Raw genomic sequence first — 17,857 nt, 5'->3', positions numbered from 1 at the left:
TTTTTAAAATTTAGCACTTATTTTTTGATGAACTAAAAATTGGGGATTGGTAATGGAGACATTTTTATGGGTATGGCACCAATAAATGGTTTGGAGGCGGGTAAGGAGAATCTTTTAACTGGGATAAACTTGATGAAAGTTATGCTTCAATTTAGTACAACTATTTTAAAACAAACAACAACAACAAAAACACTATCACCATGCTTGTCCTCTTCCAAGTATTTTGGAGAAGACAGAAGGACATAGAATGCTATTAAAAAACAAAACAAAACAAAAAATCTAGAGTTTAAGCAATATCTAACATTTAATTTTTGCTCACATAATAATCTATCACTCTTATTTTAAAACATTTTGTTTATTAAGGAACATGCACAACTGTAAAAGCTTAGCAATATTATTTAAGAATTGTTTCTTCATACTTCCAGTATATTTCTAATACTGTGTCTCTTGAATACTGCATATATTTAACATGCTTTAAGTCTTCCTTTAGCGTTGTGGAGTTTTTCAACAAAAAACTTTAATAAAACTTCTTGGATTTTCCTTGATATTTTCTTGATCTTCTTTCTGTGTCTTTTTTTTGTTCATGAAGTTGGTATTCTTCTGCCATGGTTGCAAGATCTTCTGGGATACTCTGACTTGCTCTTTTTAGAATTTTAATTAATTCATTGGCAGTCTTTGAATCACTTTTAGTGAAAAGGGTTATCGATATACCAGTCTTCCCTGCTCTTCCAGTACGTCCTACTCGGTGCACATATTCTTCAATATTCCGTGGGAAATCATAATTATATACATGTGTGATGTCATCAACATCAAGACCTCGAGATGCTAAATCAGTTGCTATCAGTATCTTCACTCTTCCAGTTCTGAAGTCCTCTAATGCTTGTTCTCGATCACTCTGATCTCTGTCACCATGCAGTAATTGTACAGGTATGCCTTGGATGCTTAAATCACTTGATAGGTCATCAGCAATAAGTTTTCTGCTGACAAACACTATGACTTTGTCTTGGGGTGACATGTTTTTTAGGAATTCTTGGATAAGAGCTCGTTTTTCTTCTTCTGTGGTAACAATTACATTTTGCTTCACTGTATGTACAGCAGCCAGATCTAGAGTACCCACATAAACAATCATAGGCTCTTTTAAATAAGAATGTGCAAGTCGACGCACAGTATCTGGCCAAGTTGCACTTGTCATAATTGTCTGTCGGTCTGGGCGCACATCTAGTAAAATCTTCATTATCTGGTGTTCAAACCCTAGATCCAACATTTTGTCTGCCTCATCCAAGACCAAGTAGGTTATACTTCTTAGGTTGACAAAATTATTCATTTGCAGATCATTTAGTCTTCCTGGAGTTGCAATAATGATATCTACACCTTCTGTAATAGCTTGTATTTGCTCTTTTCTGTTTCCACCACCATATATACATACACTTTTAAGACCTTCATATGAATACTTTGAACATTCAGAGTTCACCTGAAGAGCTAATTCTCTAGTTGGTGTAAGAACTAGCATGCCCGGTCCATTCCTTTGTTCTTTAGGTATTGGTTGAGAACTGAGATGAATAAACCCAGGCATTAAATAGGCCAATGTTTTGCCTGTTCCAGTTTGGGCCACTCCTATAAGATCTATTCCTTGTAGAATAATTGGCCATGCTTGTGACTGAATTGGTGTTGGCTTTTGGAAGCCAGCCATTGTTATGTTTCTCAGCAGTTCAGGATATTGCTGGAACGCATCTTTAAATTTACAAGTTGGATTAGGGATGATGCGTTTCTCAGCAATTTTCAAGTCATCACATATTATGTTGAAATTTTCCTTTCTCCAGTTATCCACCTCAGCTTCAGACATCAAGCTTGTTTCTTTGGATTCTACGTAAAAATCTTTCTTAATTGGCGGTAAATCTGCCCATTTTCTTTTTTCCCATTTCATAGACTCTGCCCGGATTTGGTCCCAATCTAACAGTGGCTGAGCCCTTCTGACGGTGTAATTTGTGCTTAAACTGCTTTCAGAAGGGAGTTGGGATGCAGCATTATCATCAGGAGATTGAAATGGGGCATTATCAGCATATTTTGAATTGTAGCTTTGTTGTTTTTTAAGAAGAGTTTCTATGGCTTCTTTTGCCTTTGATTTCATGTCATGGCTACCAAAAATTTTTACCTCTGCTTCAGAATCCCCCTTTATGATCTGTATCTTAGTGTTTGTTAAATGTTGTATATCTTTTATTTTTGATCCACCGCGACCAATTACTACACCAACCATATTGTTGTTCAAGCTAAAACAGAGTGGTGGTTCACGTGATCCTGTGGCCCTAGGCGCCAGATGGTCTGAGAGACTACTCCAGCCATAGTCTCTGCCTTGGCATTGGCCTTGGCATTGGCCCAGATCACTATCTCTGTCTGGGCTTCCGCCTCTGACAGGATCACTGTCTTGGCCTTGGCCTCGGTCTCTGCCAGAATCACTGTCTCCTCCTGAGCCTCGGCCTCTGCTGGAATCACTATCTTCGCCTCCGCCTCCTCCCAGATCACTGTCTTGGCCTTGGTCTCTGCCTCTGCCCGGATCACTGTCTTGGCCTTGGCCTTGGCTTCTGCCATGATCTCTGCCTCCGCCTCTGCCATCCCAACTTCCGCCACCCTGGCCTCCACTGTGTCGCCCTCCTCTGCCTTGGCCTCTACCTTCTCGAGCTCCACCACGGCCACCCCTATTATCCCAGCTGCCTTCAGGATCTCTTGGATTAGACTCCACCCTCTTCCACTCTGGAGCCCAAGACATTGTGGAGTGATAGTAAAGTTAGGGTGGCCTCTTGCCTACATACATTTGGAAGAATGACAGGATTTAGGCCTCTCCTCAGGCACAGCAGAACCAACGGACTTGGTCGGTGGTGGCAGTTATTTGTAGTTAGCCGTTACGGTTACCTAGGGAACCAGTGTTTGATGTGGGGGAGGGGTTTTAACTGATTGGCCAATCACAGGGCCAAGACCGCGTTGTGTAAGCAGGCATTTGTGATGTAAAATTTAAAAAGACATACACTCTCATGGAGTAACCCTGCCTACAATTAAACAAATTTGAGAATTTTGTCATTAGCTTAAAACAATTTAAAGTTTATTTTTTAACTGATACATAAGAATTACATATATTTATGGGATACTTTGTGATGTTTTGATATTTGTAGACATTATATAATATTTAAATTCAGTTAAACTTAGCTATCTCCTCAAACATGACTCGTTTGTCATGAAAACATTCAAAATCCTTTCTTCTAGCTCTTTCAAATATATAAGTATAATTTTATCCATAGTTATCTAACTGTTCAGTACACACCAGAATTTCTTACTCCTATCTAACTCTTACTTAGTACCCCTTGACCAATCTCTTCCCATCCCTCCCTTCCCCAGGTCTCCTTAGCCTCTAGTAACTGCTATTCTATTCTCAACTTCTATGAGACTGACTTTTTTAGATGTCGCATATGAATGAGAACATATGATACTTGTCTTACTGTGCTTGTTTTATTTGACTTAATAATCTCCAGTTCTATCTATGTTGTCACAAATGACAAAGTACATACTATTTTCTAATATTCCATTGTGTGTATGTATATAGACATTTTGATTCTTTAATTTTTTTCTGGATATTTAGCTTATTCTCCTCAAATTAGTTCTGGTTCACCTTGGGACAAACTTTCAAACAGGTCTTGAACTTATACACATTGGCCTTTTTATAAGCCAATTATTTCTGTAGGAGAAAAAAGATTTTTAAAATCATGTTATTTGTTTATATATTTGTATGTTTATTTATTTTAGTGAATTTCGTTTGTACACTCTCAAGGGCCCAGTTCCCATTTAAATGCAGTTCTTACCAACAATGCTTGGTCTACAAAAATTCATTGCTTCCTTCTATCTAGCGTAACTTAAAACATACCATCAAAAGTCTCTTAGAGGAACAATATAGGATAGCATTTCTCCCTTATTATTCAGCTAAACACCAGTGCTTGTCCAGACAGTTTCTAGATATTATTATAAGAATGATGATTAGAAGAGACACATTGAGACATGAGGTACTTTAAATAATTTTTAATAGTTTGCCACTTTTCCCAGAATTTCTTGATTTTTTTTCTCTCCCTGTGGTTTCATATATTCCAAGATCTTTCCATGAGAAGGTTGTGTAGAAGTCATTTATTAGGTCTAATCTAGAAAACAACCTGATAGCAATCTGGACAGGTGGACTAGATCTAGCATCTATTTAGCAGTCCCAGAGGCAGGGAGCTTACTTCATTTCAGGAATGTCTATTCTATTATTCCACTTATGAAATGATTTAGTGGTTGCAGCTATTATACTACTTTTTTCTTCCTTAGGTCATTCTTCTCCTTTGAAGTCACAGACTTAAATTCCGTTCTCCTTGTGTATTTAAGGACCAAATCCCCCTAAGGGTTTCTTTTTATCAGAGTAATATCCCCAGTTTGTTCAATGTTTCTTGCTATGACCCAGTTTATTTGATGCACATAATCTTTTTCCTTCTCCTTTGTAAACGATTCATTGAGGACCTTTTATAACATAGCACATAGAATTTAAAAAATCAAAATGGCAGAAATGATCTTATTAATACTATTAAGGCCTCTTCACTGACTTAATGGTTGTACTAATTCAGCCTAAGAACTCCTTGCTGCTCACAGTAACCTGATGGGTATTTAAGTTCATTTTTCTTCATCTTAATTTAGCTTTAGTTTTATTTAACAAAAGTAGATTATGTATTTATCCTTTATTATTTTTCCCTTTACATTTGGTCAATTGATGTGGCCTATTAAATATGATTTTAATGTTTATTTTTTGTCCATCATATTATTCTCTACTTTCAATCCTTCTGAAAATTTAATGTTCACAGTGTCTTTTCCTTTTTAGGGAAAGTTGATAAAAATTTGAACATGGTTGAGTATAGCATCTGTGCCACATTGGGGGAAAACTTCTCTATGTCAGCAACTTTACTGAAGGATACATTTTGAAGAAAAAGAAGGCTGCTAGCTAAATATGTTTTGGAAATATAGCATCCTGCATTCTCTCTTTTAAGAGTTTGTAGAAGTTCAGATAATTTTAAGTATTGATAAAATGAATTGTTTAATCCAAAGTTCCCATAGGAATTTTCTAATGGACCTCCTCATTAATTTTAAAGTAAACTTTTTATTTGGAACAATTCTAGATTTACAGAATATTCATGTGGATAGTTTGAAGAATTCTCACATTCCCTTTGACCAGTTTTGATTTCTTCTAATATTGTCAATCACTATTGGTATATTACTGTTAACTAAACCCCAGACTTAATACTACTGGTTTTCTCTTAATGCATTTCATTTTCTGTTTCAGGATTCAGTCCAGGACTTCACATTGCATTTATTTGTTGCGTGTTGTTAGATCTTCTCAGTCTTTCCTTATTTTTTATAACCAGTTTTAAGGAATAATGATCACATATTTTGTAGAATGTTCTTTCAAATTTGGTATACCTGTTGTAATTTTTCATGATTAAATTGGGATTACAGAATTCAAAAAACTATATGGCTGAAGTGCTTTTCTTATCATATTTTATTAGGGAGATGTGGACCTGATATCATCATGAACAGTTGTTAGTAATGTTTATTTTGGTTACTTGGTTAAGTGGTGTTACCCAGGTATTCTCCAATGTAAAACATTTTACTCATTTTCCATATTCTGTTTTTTGGAAGTGAGTTACTAAACTCAAAAAACTCTCAAGGGCCCAGTCCCCATTTAAATGCAATTCTTACTAACAATTTGTACAACTAGAAAAGTTCTTTTTAATACAACTTTACAACTTAGAAAACACTGGTCTAGATAATATGCATTATCTGACCAATGTTCATTTTCATTTGATTGTTTAATCAGATGTATTCTAATTAAATAACATCAAAACCCCTCTGATCTTTTCTATGAATGATATTAGTTATAAAGTGATCCTACTATCTTCTAGTTCATTAACTATTAGAAAAAAGGAGTTTGTTTAATCAAGTATGGCTGTTATATAGTAAATGTTTTAGTCAACTTTTTCACTGCCGTGACTAAAATACCTGATAAGAACAACATATATAGAGGAGGAAAAAATTATTTTGGAGCCTATGGTTTCAGAGGTCTCAGTCCATATACAAGCCAACTCCATTCCTTGGGGCTTGAGGTAAGACAGATCATCATGGTGAAAGTATGTGGGAGAAGAAAGCAGCTGGGGACATGGTACCGGGAAGGGGCGGGGAGAGAGAGAGAGAAGAGAGAAGAGAGAGAGAAGAGAGGGGAGAGAAGAGAGAGGAGAAAGGAGACAGGAGAGAGAGGAGAGAGAGAAAGAAATCCTCTCAACAAGGGAAAAATATAAATCCCAAAGGCACATCCCCAGACACCCACCTACTCTAGCCACACCCTGACTGCCTACATTTAAACACACTGATTAGGTTAAGACTCTCCTAACCCAATCATTTCACCTCTAAACTTTCTTCAAATTTCTCACAAATGAGCTTTTGGGGAACACCTCCCATCTAGACCATAATATTGAAGTTTGTATTGTCTTTCTCTATCTTTATGCTTTAATTACTTCATTTATAATACTCAATATTACAGAAATCTAGAGTTGTTGGACAAATCAGAGGTCATCTTTTCCTTCTTCATTATGGGGACAATGAAATTAATTGCCTAAAATCTTTCTAGACTTGATCAAGAATATTCAGAAAAATATTAGATAAAATTCTCAAACTATTTCTTGGGTAAGGTCTCTTACTTCTCTACTCTGAAGTGATTTGCTTTTCTTCCTGTTGCTTTATGTGTGTGATAGAACAGAATAGAAAATGTGAAAGTGAAATGAAGGAAGCTTGTATTTTGGTAAGAAGGGGTAGTTGTAAAATTTGAGTGCAGAATAATACCCTTTGAGGTGGAACTCTTTGTAGTGAATAATTGGAATGATCTGGAACTGATGGAAGCCTTTCCTGACTATTGCAGGTATTGAGAGGGATTATTCCTCATTTGTTACCAATCTGTGGTTAGCCTTATCAGTTGGAAAAATCAGTTGTCACCTAAATTAAGGGCCACAAGTGTGACATTCTGTGATCCAGCTATCTAATGAGCTTATACTTTGTGTCTGAATGTTTCCAATAGATATATACCCCTTTGACTTGTAGCATGGTATCTTATTGACATACTCTTGAAAAAACAAGACACAAAAATGTGAAGTTGTTTGTTATATGGTTTTTAGTGGAGAAGTTGGATATCAAGTTCTAATAGGGCAGAGGTGGGCAAAGGAAAGGATTGAGTTTCTAGGTGGGTAATTTGTACCAAGGTAAGAAGAAAGGTAATGAAAGAAAAGACAGCTTGTGTTTAAAGATAGTCTTCATCCTTTTGCTTAGAGTGGTACCCGTGAACTTATAGGCAGCAGTTGGAGGGTAAAATATCACAGGCAGAAAATTGACCTAATTTTCAATCACTATAATTTCCACAAAACTTTCTTGTAGATTAGGTAATGCTGCTGGCCTAAAATACTTTTATAGATGAGATTGCTTTATAAATCAACTCGATAGCATTTTATTTCATAATCATTTTATGGTATAAGGCAAACTTGACTAATGGAATTCCATTTAGCATTGATTACTATAATTATATTTGATTTTACATGTATATAGCACTTTATAATTTATAACACCCTTCATTAAAATAGTCTCCATGGGATTATATATGTATTATGTGTGTATGTGTGTGTATATATATGTGTCTATAGATGTATATATACATATGTATACATATATTCTGTATATATACAATGTGTGTATATATTTTCACAATTCTATTTAACAGATATGATGTATTGTGGCCAAAGAGGCTATCATCATTGCATATATTGGTATGTTTATTTTGTGCATACATAGAACCATACTATACCTTGGCAGCAGTGTGGGAGAGCAGTAAAAAACACTGGAACCAAAATAATGAGTTCATATCTCATGCCCACCACTTCTTCACTGTGAGCCTTTGAGCAAGTTCCAAACTTCCTTTGCTTTGGTTTTGCTATCTGAAGAATAATATAGTAAAACATATATCATGCACAAATGCACAGAAACATGCACAAAGTTAACACTACATGATTTATTATATGACTTTTTGAAATATTGATCATCCATGTAATGGAAATGATAGTTGTAGAAAATAATTATGGAGGCTCTTAAATGCTTGTTCAAGGATATTCTTGATTGTTTTCTTTGCTCCACATCAAAACTTAAAAAAATCATTTAAAGCTTTTTAAATTTATTCGATTGATCTTTTAAATTCTAACATCATGCTATTTTCTTTTTTGTAAAATATCCTTTTAATATGAAATGAGGATCACAAATTATTTTTATTAGAGCATTATATTTATACATATTAGTAAGAGTTCATTTGTACAATACCATACAGTCATGGAATTTGATTTAAGTCCCTATTTTCCCCTTCTCCTCCCTCTAGTCTCTTTCCTCTACACTACTGGTCTCCCATTTATTTGTTTGTTTGTGTATTTATTTATGAATGATTGTTTTTTATTTTACTTACACATAAAGGCAAAATTCCCCATTGTATATTTTCATATGCATGCAATGTGATTTTGTTAAATTTATTCTGCTTTTCCTCCCCTTTATTGTTCCTCCTCCCTCCCTTTCATATTCTTTTTTCTACCCCACTGATCTTCCTACATGATTATAATAGTTGATCCTCCCTCCTTTCCCTTATTTTGCTCTAGTTTACACACATGAAAGAAATTTACACATATGACCCTTGATTTTCCGAGACTTGTTTCTTTCATTTAGAATGATATTTTCCAGTTCAATTCATTTACTAACAAATGTCATAATTTCATTCTTCTTTATGGCCGAGTAATTGTGGTATATATGCCACAATTTCTTAATCCATTTGTCTATTGATAGACATCTGGGCTGATTCCATAATTTGGCTATTGTAAATTGTGGTGATATTCACTTTGAGGTGGATGTATTGCTATAGTGTGCTGAATTTACTTCTTTTGGATAAACACTGGGGAGTGGGATAACTCTGCCACATGGTAGTTCCATTCTTAGTTTTTTGAAAAATCTCTATACTTCTTTACAGAGTGGTTGAAGTATTCTATAGTCCCACCATAAATGTAAAGTGTACCTTTCCCCCACATCTTTGTCAGCATTTATTATTATTTGTGTTCTTTATAATTGCCATTCTGACTGGAGTGAGGTGAAATCTTAGTATAATTTTGATTTGCATTTCCCTGATCGCTACAGATGTTGAATAATTTTTTTCATATATTTGTTGACTATTTGTGTTTCTTACTCTTTTTTTCACCTTTATTTAATTAATTTATTTATTTATTTTTGTAGTTGTAGATGGACAGAATGCCTTTATTTTATTTATTTTTATGTGGTCTAAGGATCAAACCCAGTGCCTTACACATGCTAGGCAAGTACTCTGCCACTGAGCTATAGCCCCAGCCCTATTTATTTATTTTTATGTGGTGCTGAAGATTGAACCGAGTGCCTCATACATGCTAGGAGAGTGCTCTACTGCTGAGTTACAACACCAGCCCTGTGTTTCTTATTTTGAGAAATATTTGTTTAGTTATTTTGCCTATTTCTTGGTTGAATCATTTGCTTTTTGGTGATTATTTTTTAGCTTTATATATTCTGGATATTAATTCCCTTTCAGAGGAACAGCTGGCAAAGGTTTTCTCCCATTCTGCATTCTCTCATTTGATGTTCTTTATTGTTTCCTCTGCTGTGCAGAAGCTTTTTAATTTGATGCTACCCCATTTATTGATCTCTGGTTTTATTTCTTGAGCTTTAGGGATCTTGTTAAGGAAGTCAGTGTCAGCACCAATATGATGGAATCTTGACCCTATTGTTTTCTTCTAGCAATTGCAAGGATACTGGTCTAACTTCTAAGTCTTGATCCACTTTGATTTGACTTTTGTGCAGGATTAGAATAAGGATCTAGTTTCATTCTTCTACATATGCATGTTCAGTTTTCCCAACATCATTTGATAAAAAAGACTGTCTTTTATCTGACATTTATTTTTGGCACCTTTGTCAAGCATCAGATGGCTGTTAGTATGTGGGTTTGTCTCTGTGTCTTCTACTTCTTTGGTATTCATGTCTTTTTTTTTTTTTGTACTGGGGATTTGAACTCAAGGGCATGTGACCACTGAGCCATATCCTCAGCCCTATTTTGTATTTTATTTAGAGACAGGGTCTCACTGAGTTGCTTAATGCATCACTGTTGCTGAGGCTGGCTTTGAACTTGCAGTCCTCCTGCCTTAGCCTCCTATGCTGCTGGGATTACAGGTGTGTACCACTGTGCCTGGTGCTGTTTTTACTACAATGACTCTATAGTATAATTTGAGATCAGGTATTGTGATGCCTCCTGCATTGTTTTCCTGGTCAGCATTGCTTTGGCTATTCTGGATCTCTTATTTTTCCAAAATAATGTTAAGACTCAAATGGGGCTAGATTATGTATAGGGTAAGATTTGCTGTTACTTGGCTGAGTTGCGAGTATTGCTCAGCAGCAGGATCCCTACTCTCTGAACTTGAAGTGTTCCAATCTCTTTCTGCCCTGTCATGGTGGGGAAGGATAGGGATTTTGCTAATGTTAGCAACAGATTACAGCCTTAAGATAAATATACAGTCTCTATTTTGACATCTAAAACACTAATGCCACCTATATAGGAATGGTAGAGTCAGTATTTAACATTAGTACCAATCATAGAAAAAACTGGGAACTAGGTCAGGCATTCAATAGCAGATGTCTACTACATTGTTCACTGTGAAAGATGCTAGTCTTGGCTGGACATTGGATTTCTGGGGCCTCCAGTAAAATTAACTTTTAGGGTATAGGGTCTAACCATCCACAGGTTTTACCTTCACCACTATGAATGTGAACTACTGGGTATCTACCCTGGAGTGAAGATGATCTGGTGTGGCTGCTATAGGCATCTTCACAATAGCTTTTATATTTTTGTATACAACCAGAGATATGAAAAATATGGAGTGTCAGCAATAAAAGGATCTTCCTCCCATTGGTCTCTATAGCCTATACAAGCAAGGTATATTTTCTTAGCACCTATTTCAGTAACTCTGGTTCAAGTACACTCTGGAAGTCATGACGCATGACTGCTGGGACTTTTTTTACATGTTCCCAATCTTCTGTCTCTGCTTCCTGCTTTGTAGCACATATAAATAGTTCCTGGGCCACACCCCCACTTGTTTTCCATTTGCAACAATCTTGTTTCTCCATGAACTATTTGCCTTGGGAGCCTGAGCAATTTCTATGTTCAACAAGATCAATCCTCCTCTCTAATCCGCATGTTTCCCCAAGCCAATTAAAAAATATTTTGTTATCTGACATATTGTCCTCTTTCTCCCTGTGCTCCCTCTTCTTCTCAGTTGCTACCACTGCCACTACTACCAGCCAAACTGGCACATATCTCATATATTATTTCTTGTATTCTGTTCAGTTTCTGACTTTCTGTGTCTCTGTGGTTTCTTTTGTACTTCAATATTAAGTGAGTTCTTTTAGTTGCCCATCTTGCTGAGGAGCAGTCTTCCCACTTTGTAAGTCTGGTGCTAAGGAATTACTAGAAAGTGTATCTACCCTCTAATTCACTGTCTTCTCTTCTTCACAAATGATTTTTAAAATATTTTTTAGTTGTAGATGAACATAATACATTTATTTATTTATTTTTACTTTTTTATTTATACATGACAGTGGAATGCATTACAATTCTTATTACACATATAGAGCATGATTTTCATATCTCTGGTTGTATACAAAGTATATTCACACCAATTCGTGTCTTCATACATGTACTTTGGATAGTAATGATCGTCACATTCCACCATCCTTGCTAACCCCACACCCCCCTCCCTTCCCCTCCAACCCCTCTAGATAAGAGTTCATCTATTCCTCCCATGTTCTCTCTCCCTATCTCACTGTGAATCAGTCTCCTTATATCAAAGAAAATATTCAGCATTTGGTTATTTGGGATTGGCTAATTTCACTTAGCATTATCTTCTCTAACTCCATCCACTTACCTGTAATTGCCATGACTTTATTTTCTTTTATTGCTGAGTAATATTCCATTGTGTATTTATACCACATTTTCTTTATCCATTCATCTATTGAAAGGCATCTAGGTTGGATCCACAGTTTAGCTATTGTGAATTGTGCTGCTATAAACATTGATGTGGCTGTGTCCCTGTAGTATGGTGTTTTTAAATCCTTTGGGTCAAATGGTAGTTCCATTCCCAGTTTTCCAAGAAATATCTATACTTCTTTCCATATTGGCTACACCAATTTGCAGTCTACCAGCAGTGTATGAGGAAGGTCTGATCTGTCACAAAGGAGGTATTCTATTAGATATTGAAGACATTAAATTTGGGGGGAAGAAACAAGGGTGACCTTTGTGAAGAGATCAAGCCAGCTGGGAAGACTAGGACAAAAGTTTTAGATTAAGGAGAAAGAGGAAAGGGAAACAGGAACTTTCAGAAACCTTAAAGACAATCAAAGAAATTTCATATTAATATGGTAGAAATCATAGCAGATTTAGAATGACGGAGTCATGTGGCATTAATTATGGAAGTATGTTCATAGGGAGAAAGAATGCAGGGAAATGGGGTAAAGTGGCCTTTTGTTATATTTAAAGTACATTGGACTGAGGGACTTAAACAGAGTATGGCATTAGGAATTTGGATTTGGAAAAAGCAATACATAAAGAATATGTCCATGAATTAAGTAACATTTTTGAGTACTACATGCTAAAAATTTAAAATGTATTATCTTATTTAATCATCATAACAACTTCACAGTAAGTATTTCCTCCCATTTTATGTGAAAACCTAAATCTCAGAGATTTTTATATTATATACAAGTTCAGGCAAAGTTCTGTTAAATAATATAGCTTAATTAAATGTTGATCTGATTAACCCTAAGACCTTTCCCTCTCAACCACACCTCAGGGAAAAGCATGCTTTGTTTTGTCCCTGATTCTAGAAACAAGATAAAAATAAGTTTTAATCAAAGATGGCTCCGTCCTCTAGGTTGGAGACTCTTGAATCAGAGAATCTGGTAGACAGTGACAGGGAAATAAGAGTTTGATTTCATTTGTGTCCACTATGAGATATTGTAGGAATGTACAAGTGGATATGTAAATGAGATGGAGATGGACTGTTCAGATGAGAACAGAAAGAGTAAAGAAAGACATGTTTAAGAACATTTTAAGGAACCAAAGGATTCTTGTGACTAAATGAGAAGAGGACAATAGGAAGGCAGGTGAAGTAACAAGGAATATTGAAGAGAGAAGAGAATAGCAATATAAAGAAAATAAGGCAAAATTACTTGTTGAAGCTTGTTAAATATTTTGACAAGATAGGAGGTAAGTAAACTACAATTTTGAGAGAAGGAATCATCAATGACCTTCAGGAAGGCACTTTTCTGGGGGTAATAGATAAATATATATATTTCAAGGAAAGCCATTGAGATGAGAAACAACTAGAACTTTGTCGTGATAGAGTGAGAACTTTACATTTTTTTTTTTTTACCTAAAGCTGAAGGGGACTGTCATAATTTTTTAAATAAGTTTTCTAAGAAACCAAGATTTCATGGGCAGATTATTGGAATTGTTCTGTTAAGGATCTAGTGGATTTCAAGAAAGTAACTTATCATGAATATTGGAGGAAAATGAACTTTAATAGTCTTTCAAAACATGTGGGAGGATGTAGGATGAGGGAGAGAATCACAAGGATACAGGAACCATTCATTAGCACTTTCATAAAAGGAAAGTTTGTCTAAAAGGAGGGAGGGGAGTGCTGAGGATTCTTTCAAGGAGATTACAGTGCTATTTTTAGCTATGCATTAAACCTTCCTCTATCAAATTGGACTTATTCTCCACAGAGTAGGGTATGAATTATTTAGGTATATGAAGAAGTGAGGCTACTGGGGTAATTAATTCTCCTTTCAGTAAAAAAAAATAGTGTAAGCTGATTAGCACTTGCAATAAACTCCTTTGGGTAATTCTTAACAACCTCTTCCGATGAAAATGTTAACATATTAGCACTTATTTTTAAAATAATAATAATCTTCAATTATTTATTGCCTCTGTTGTGTTTTTACCATTTGATTCCATTATATGTGATGCTTAGAGCAGTCAAACTCATAGAAACAGAAAGTGGAAGGGAGCCATGGACTGGTAAGGGACTGGAGAGTGAGTGTTCAATGGGCACAGAGCTATAGTTTGGGAAGATGAAAAAACTGTGGAGGTGGATTGCGGTGATGTCTTTGACTCTCTTTGAGGCATTTGATAGGCTTTACAGTACTATTTTGTTTCTAAACATACATATATATGCATATACAAGACTCTGAGATCTAAAGGGAAGAAAGCAGAGTAGCTAAGAACTTTAGGACATTGACCAGGTGCTGCAGAAGCATGCAACCCAGAAACACTAACATGCACAGCCAAAAAATTTAAAAATATCCAAAGAAAATTTTGTTCTTTGAAGCCAAAATCCAAGGAAAGGATCAGTCTGGCAAGAAAGAAAACTTTTTGACATTAATGTCCCTACTCACAAATTATGGACAAAAAAACCCTCATAGTCCATGCACACGTGCACACACACACACACACACACACACACATACACACACACACACACACACACACACACACACACACACCCCACACACATTCCCATTAGCAGAGACCAAGTTGGGAGCCTGTATTTCTATACTGATCCATTCGTAATGGTAATGACATGCCCATTCCCCTTCCCACCAGGTAGTGTCCAAGGAGACCAAGGGAAGAAATTAGATTTTTAATACTTCCCAGAGATAATGAGATTCCTTTCTTCATACCACCACCCTCTATTATGTCAATAGAAACCACATAGGGAGCTTGGCTATCTACTCTCACCCTGACATAATAAGGCATGTCCCTTTCTCTCTACAGTGTAGGTAAAGGATAAATGGGGAACCTAGGCTTTCGCACCTTCCTGGCCATAATGAGGCTGGACTCCACTTTCCTTACCAGTGACGTGTCAGGGAAGGCCTGCTAAAATAGAAGATGAAAATAAGACCCAAAGCCTATACCAAATATGTAGGACAGAATAAAAGTTCATTCAGCATATCAAGAGCCAGGAAAATCTCAACTTGCATGAGAAGACACCATTGATGGATGCCAACACTAAGAAGAAATAGACATTGAAATTATTTGAAAAGAATTTTAAAAAGACATCATAAATTTCTCCAATGAAGAATTATAAACATACTTGAAACAAATAAAAAATATAAAATCTTAGCAAGAAGTAGAAGGTATAATGAAAAACTAAACAAAGATGTGAAAATTCTAAAATGAACTCAATAAAAAAATGGAGATGGGTGGCTGGGGTTGTGGCTCAGTGGTAGAGTGCTCGCCTAGCGTGTGGGGGCCCTGGGTTCGATCCTCAGCACCACATAAAAATAAATGATTAAAATAAAAGTGTTGTGTCCAATGACAACTAAAAAAAATGAATATTGGAAAAAAATAGAGAAAAGAGAGGAGTGAAGCAATAAACTTGGAGATAGACATTAGAAATTACCTAATCTTAGCAGAGAGAAAATGGACTGGAGAAAATTAACAAAGCTTCAGGAACTTGTAGACAAGAATAAAATGTCTAATATTCATAAAACCAGACTTCCATAAGAGAAGGAAAAATATGAACATAAATAGATATCCGAGGAATAATGACTGAAAATTTTCTAATTTCATGAATGTTATAAAGAAATTCAGGATAAAGCACATTCCAAAACAATAAACCCAAAGAAGTCCATGATAAAACACATGCTAATCAGACTTCTGTGTGCTAAAGATAATGAAAAAATTACTGAATATAGAAATGACATTTTACCTAGAAGGAAACAGCAGTTCAAATGATAGCAAATGCATATATAATACATGGATCAACCACTAAAAAGCCATACAAATATGCCTGAAAGTACTATAGGTACATCAAAAGAGAATTAGAAAAACTTTATAACTAACTCACAGGAAGTCAGGAAAAGAAAGTTGAGAGACAGAAATCAGAGAAAAAAGAAAAGAAAAAATAAAAATATGTCAGATTTTAGCTATATTATATTTACAATTGCATTAAAAGTAAATGTAATCTGAATGTAAAAAATTTACCAAATATACCATCGAAATATAAATTGATAGACTAGATATTATAAATCTAGCTATAAATTGCCTATAAGTAATTTTCTTCAAATATAATGATATGTGTAGGCTGAAAGTAAAAGTAGGGAATATATATATATATACACACACACTTTAATCAAAAGAATACAGAGATATCTATGCTAGTATTTGTAGATTTTAGAGCTAAAAAGAATAGCAGGAACAAAGAAGTATATTATGCCATTATAATAGGTCAATTTACCAACTCATAAAAGAGATCCTTAATAAGTTTGCCTCTAATAATAGGGCTTCAATTGAAACAAAAACTGAAAGGAGTAACTGATGAATCCCTCAGGAGTTATTGATAAATCTATCATTATAACTGGGAATATCTACATCCCTCTCTCAGCAATTGATAGAATGACTAGACAGAAAACAAGCAAGAATATAAAACTTAAAACCACCAACAACTGACAGGATATAATTGACATTTATGGAAAACTTCACCCTATAATAGCACAATACACATTTTTTAAGGCCCATAGGTCTTTTCCTAAAATAGACCATATATTGGGACATAGAACAAACCCCAACAGATTTTAAAAGATTGAAATAATATGAATTATTTTATTTGGCCACCATGGTATCAAACTAGAAATCAGTAATAGACCCAATACAGGAAATGTTCATGCATTTGGAAATTAAAGAAAACACTTTTAAATAATCCATGGTTACATTATTTACATGTAAATGCCAATGGCATATTTTAAATACATAGAATGATATGAATTCATAATATAACAAAAAGTAAATGCCAGTGGCATATTTTAAATACATAGAATGATAGGAATTCATAATATATCAAAATTTGTGGAGTACAGCTAAACCAGTTCTGGGAAGGTAATTTGTAGAACTAAATGGTTATATTAAAATGAGGAAAGGTCTCAAGTCAACAATTTAATTCCTATCTCATGGAACTATAGAAAGAATAGCAAAATAAACTCAAACCAGATTATTAAGGAAGAGATAAAACTACATGTAAAATCTACATATAAAATCTCAAGTAATCTACCAAAAAATAAATAAACAAACACTTCTAGAACTAACAAGTAGGATCAGCAAGTTAGCATATACAAGATCAACATATAAAAATCAATTTAATTTCTGTAAGCTAGCAATGAGCTTGTTGGGTCCAGAATTAAAAACAGCAATATCAGTTATAACAACTCAACAATAATGACATAATTAGATGTAAATCTAATGATATGTACAGTATTTGTATGCTGAAAAAAAATTTTAATGCTGATAGAAGCAGCAAAAAATCTAGGATGGTTTCTCATATTCAAGGAGTAGAAAACTAAATATAACAAATATTTAATTTTGCACCCAATTTATACAATTACTGTAAAAATTCCAGCAAAAATATTTGTGGATATACTCAAATTCATTATCAAATTTATACGAAAAGTAAAGGAACCACAATGGGTGAAACAAATTCAACAGGGAAGATTCAGTTTGGAGGAAAAAAGTCTACCTGATTTAAAGACTCATCATATCTCTAGTATTCAATACTGTCTGGTTTTGGTGAATGGATAGCTATATACAGATAATGGAACAGAATATAGAACCTAGAAGTAGACCTACATAAGCACACACACATACATTCATGTA

At 34.9% G+C, this 17,857-nt stretch overlaps 1 protein-coding gene across 1 annotated transcript; it reads right to left on the bottom strand.

Moving 5' to 3' along the window:
- Positions 1-517: 517 nt before the first annotated feature.
- Ddx53 (DEAD-box helicase 53) lies at positions 518-2,764 on the bottom strand. Its single transcript, XM_077107606.1, has 2 exons — positions 2,683-2,764; positions 518-2,343 (listed from the first exon to the last, which is right to left on the bottom strand). Exons 1-2 carry the CDS (start codon positions 2,762-2,764, stop codon positions 518-520), a joined length of 1,908 nt encoding a protein of 635 aa, XP_076963721.1.
- Positions 2,765-17,857: the final 15,093 nt, after the last annotated feature.

Source organism: Callospermophilus lateralis, chromosome X (assembly GCF_048772815.1).
Source record: "Callospermophilus lateralis isolate mCalLat2 chromosome X, mCalLat2.hap1, whole genome shotgun sequence".
Classification (NCBI taxonomy): Eukaryota; Metazoa; Chordata; class Mammalia; order Rodentia; family Sciuridae; genus Callospermophilus; species Callospermophilus lateralis.
The sequence above is the reverse complement of the archived record's forward strand: the minus strand, read 5'-3'. Positions and strand labels throughout refer to the sequence as shown.

What these genes read in the sequence shown, in the direction of transcription:
- Ddx53 (XM_077107606.1), bottom strand. Translation starts at nt 2,764, where the DNA reads ATGTCTTGGGCTCCAGAGTGGAAGAGGGTGGAGTCTAATCCAAGAGAT. An exon ending in GGATAATAGGGGTGGCCGTG is followed by an intron (nt 2,344 to 2,682) that starts GTGGAGCTCGAG and finishes GCCAAGGCAGAG; the next exon opens with ACTATGGCTGGAGTAGTCTC.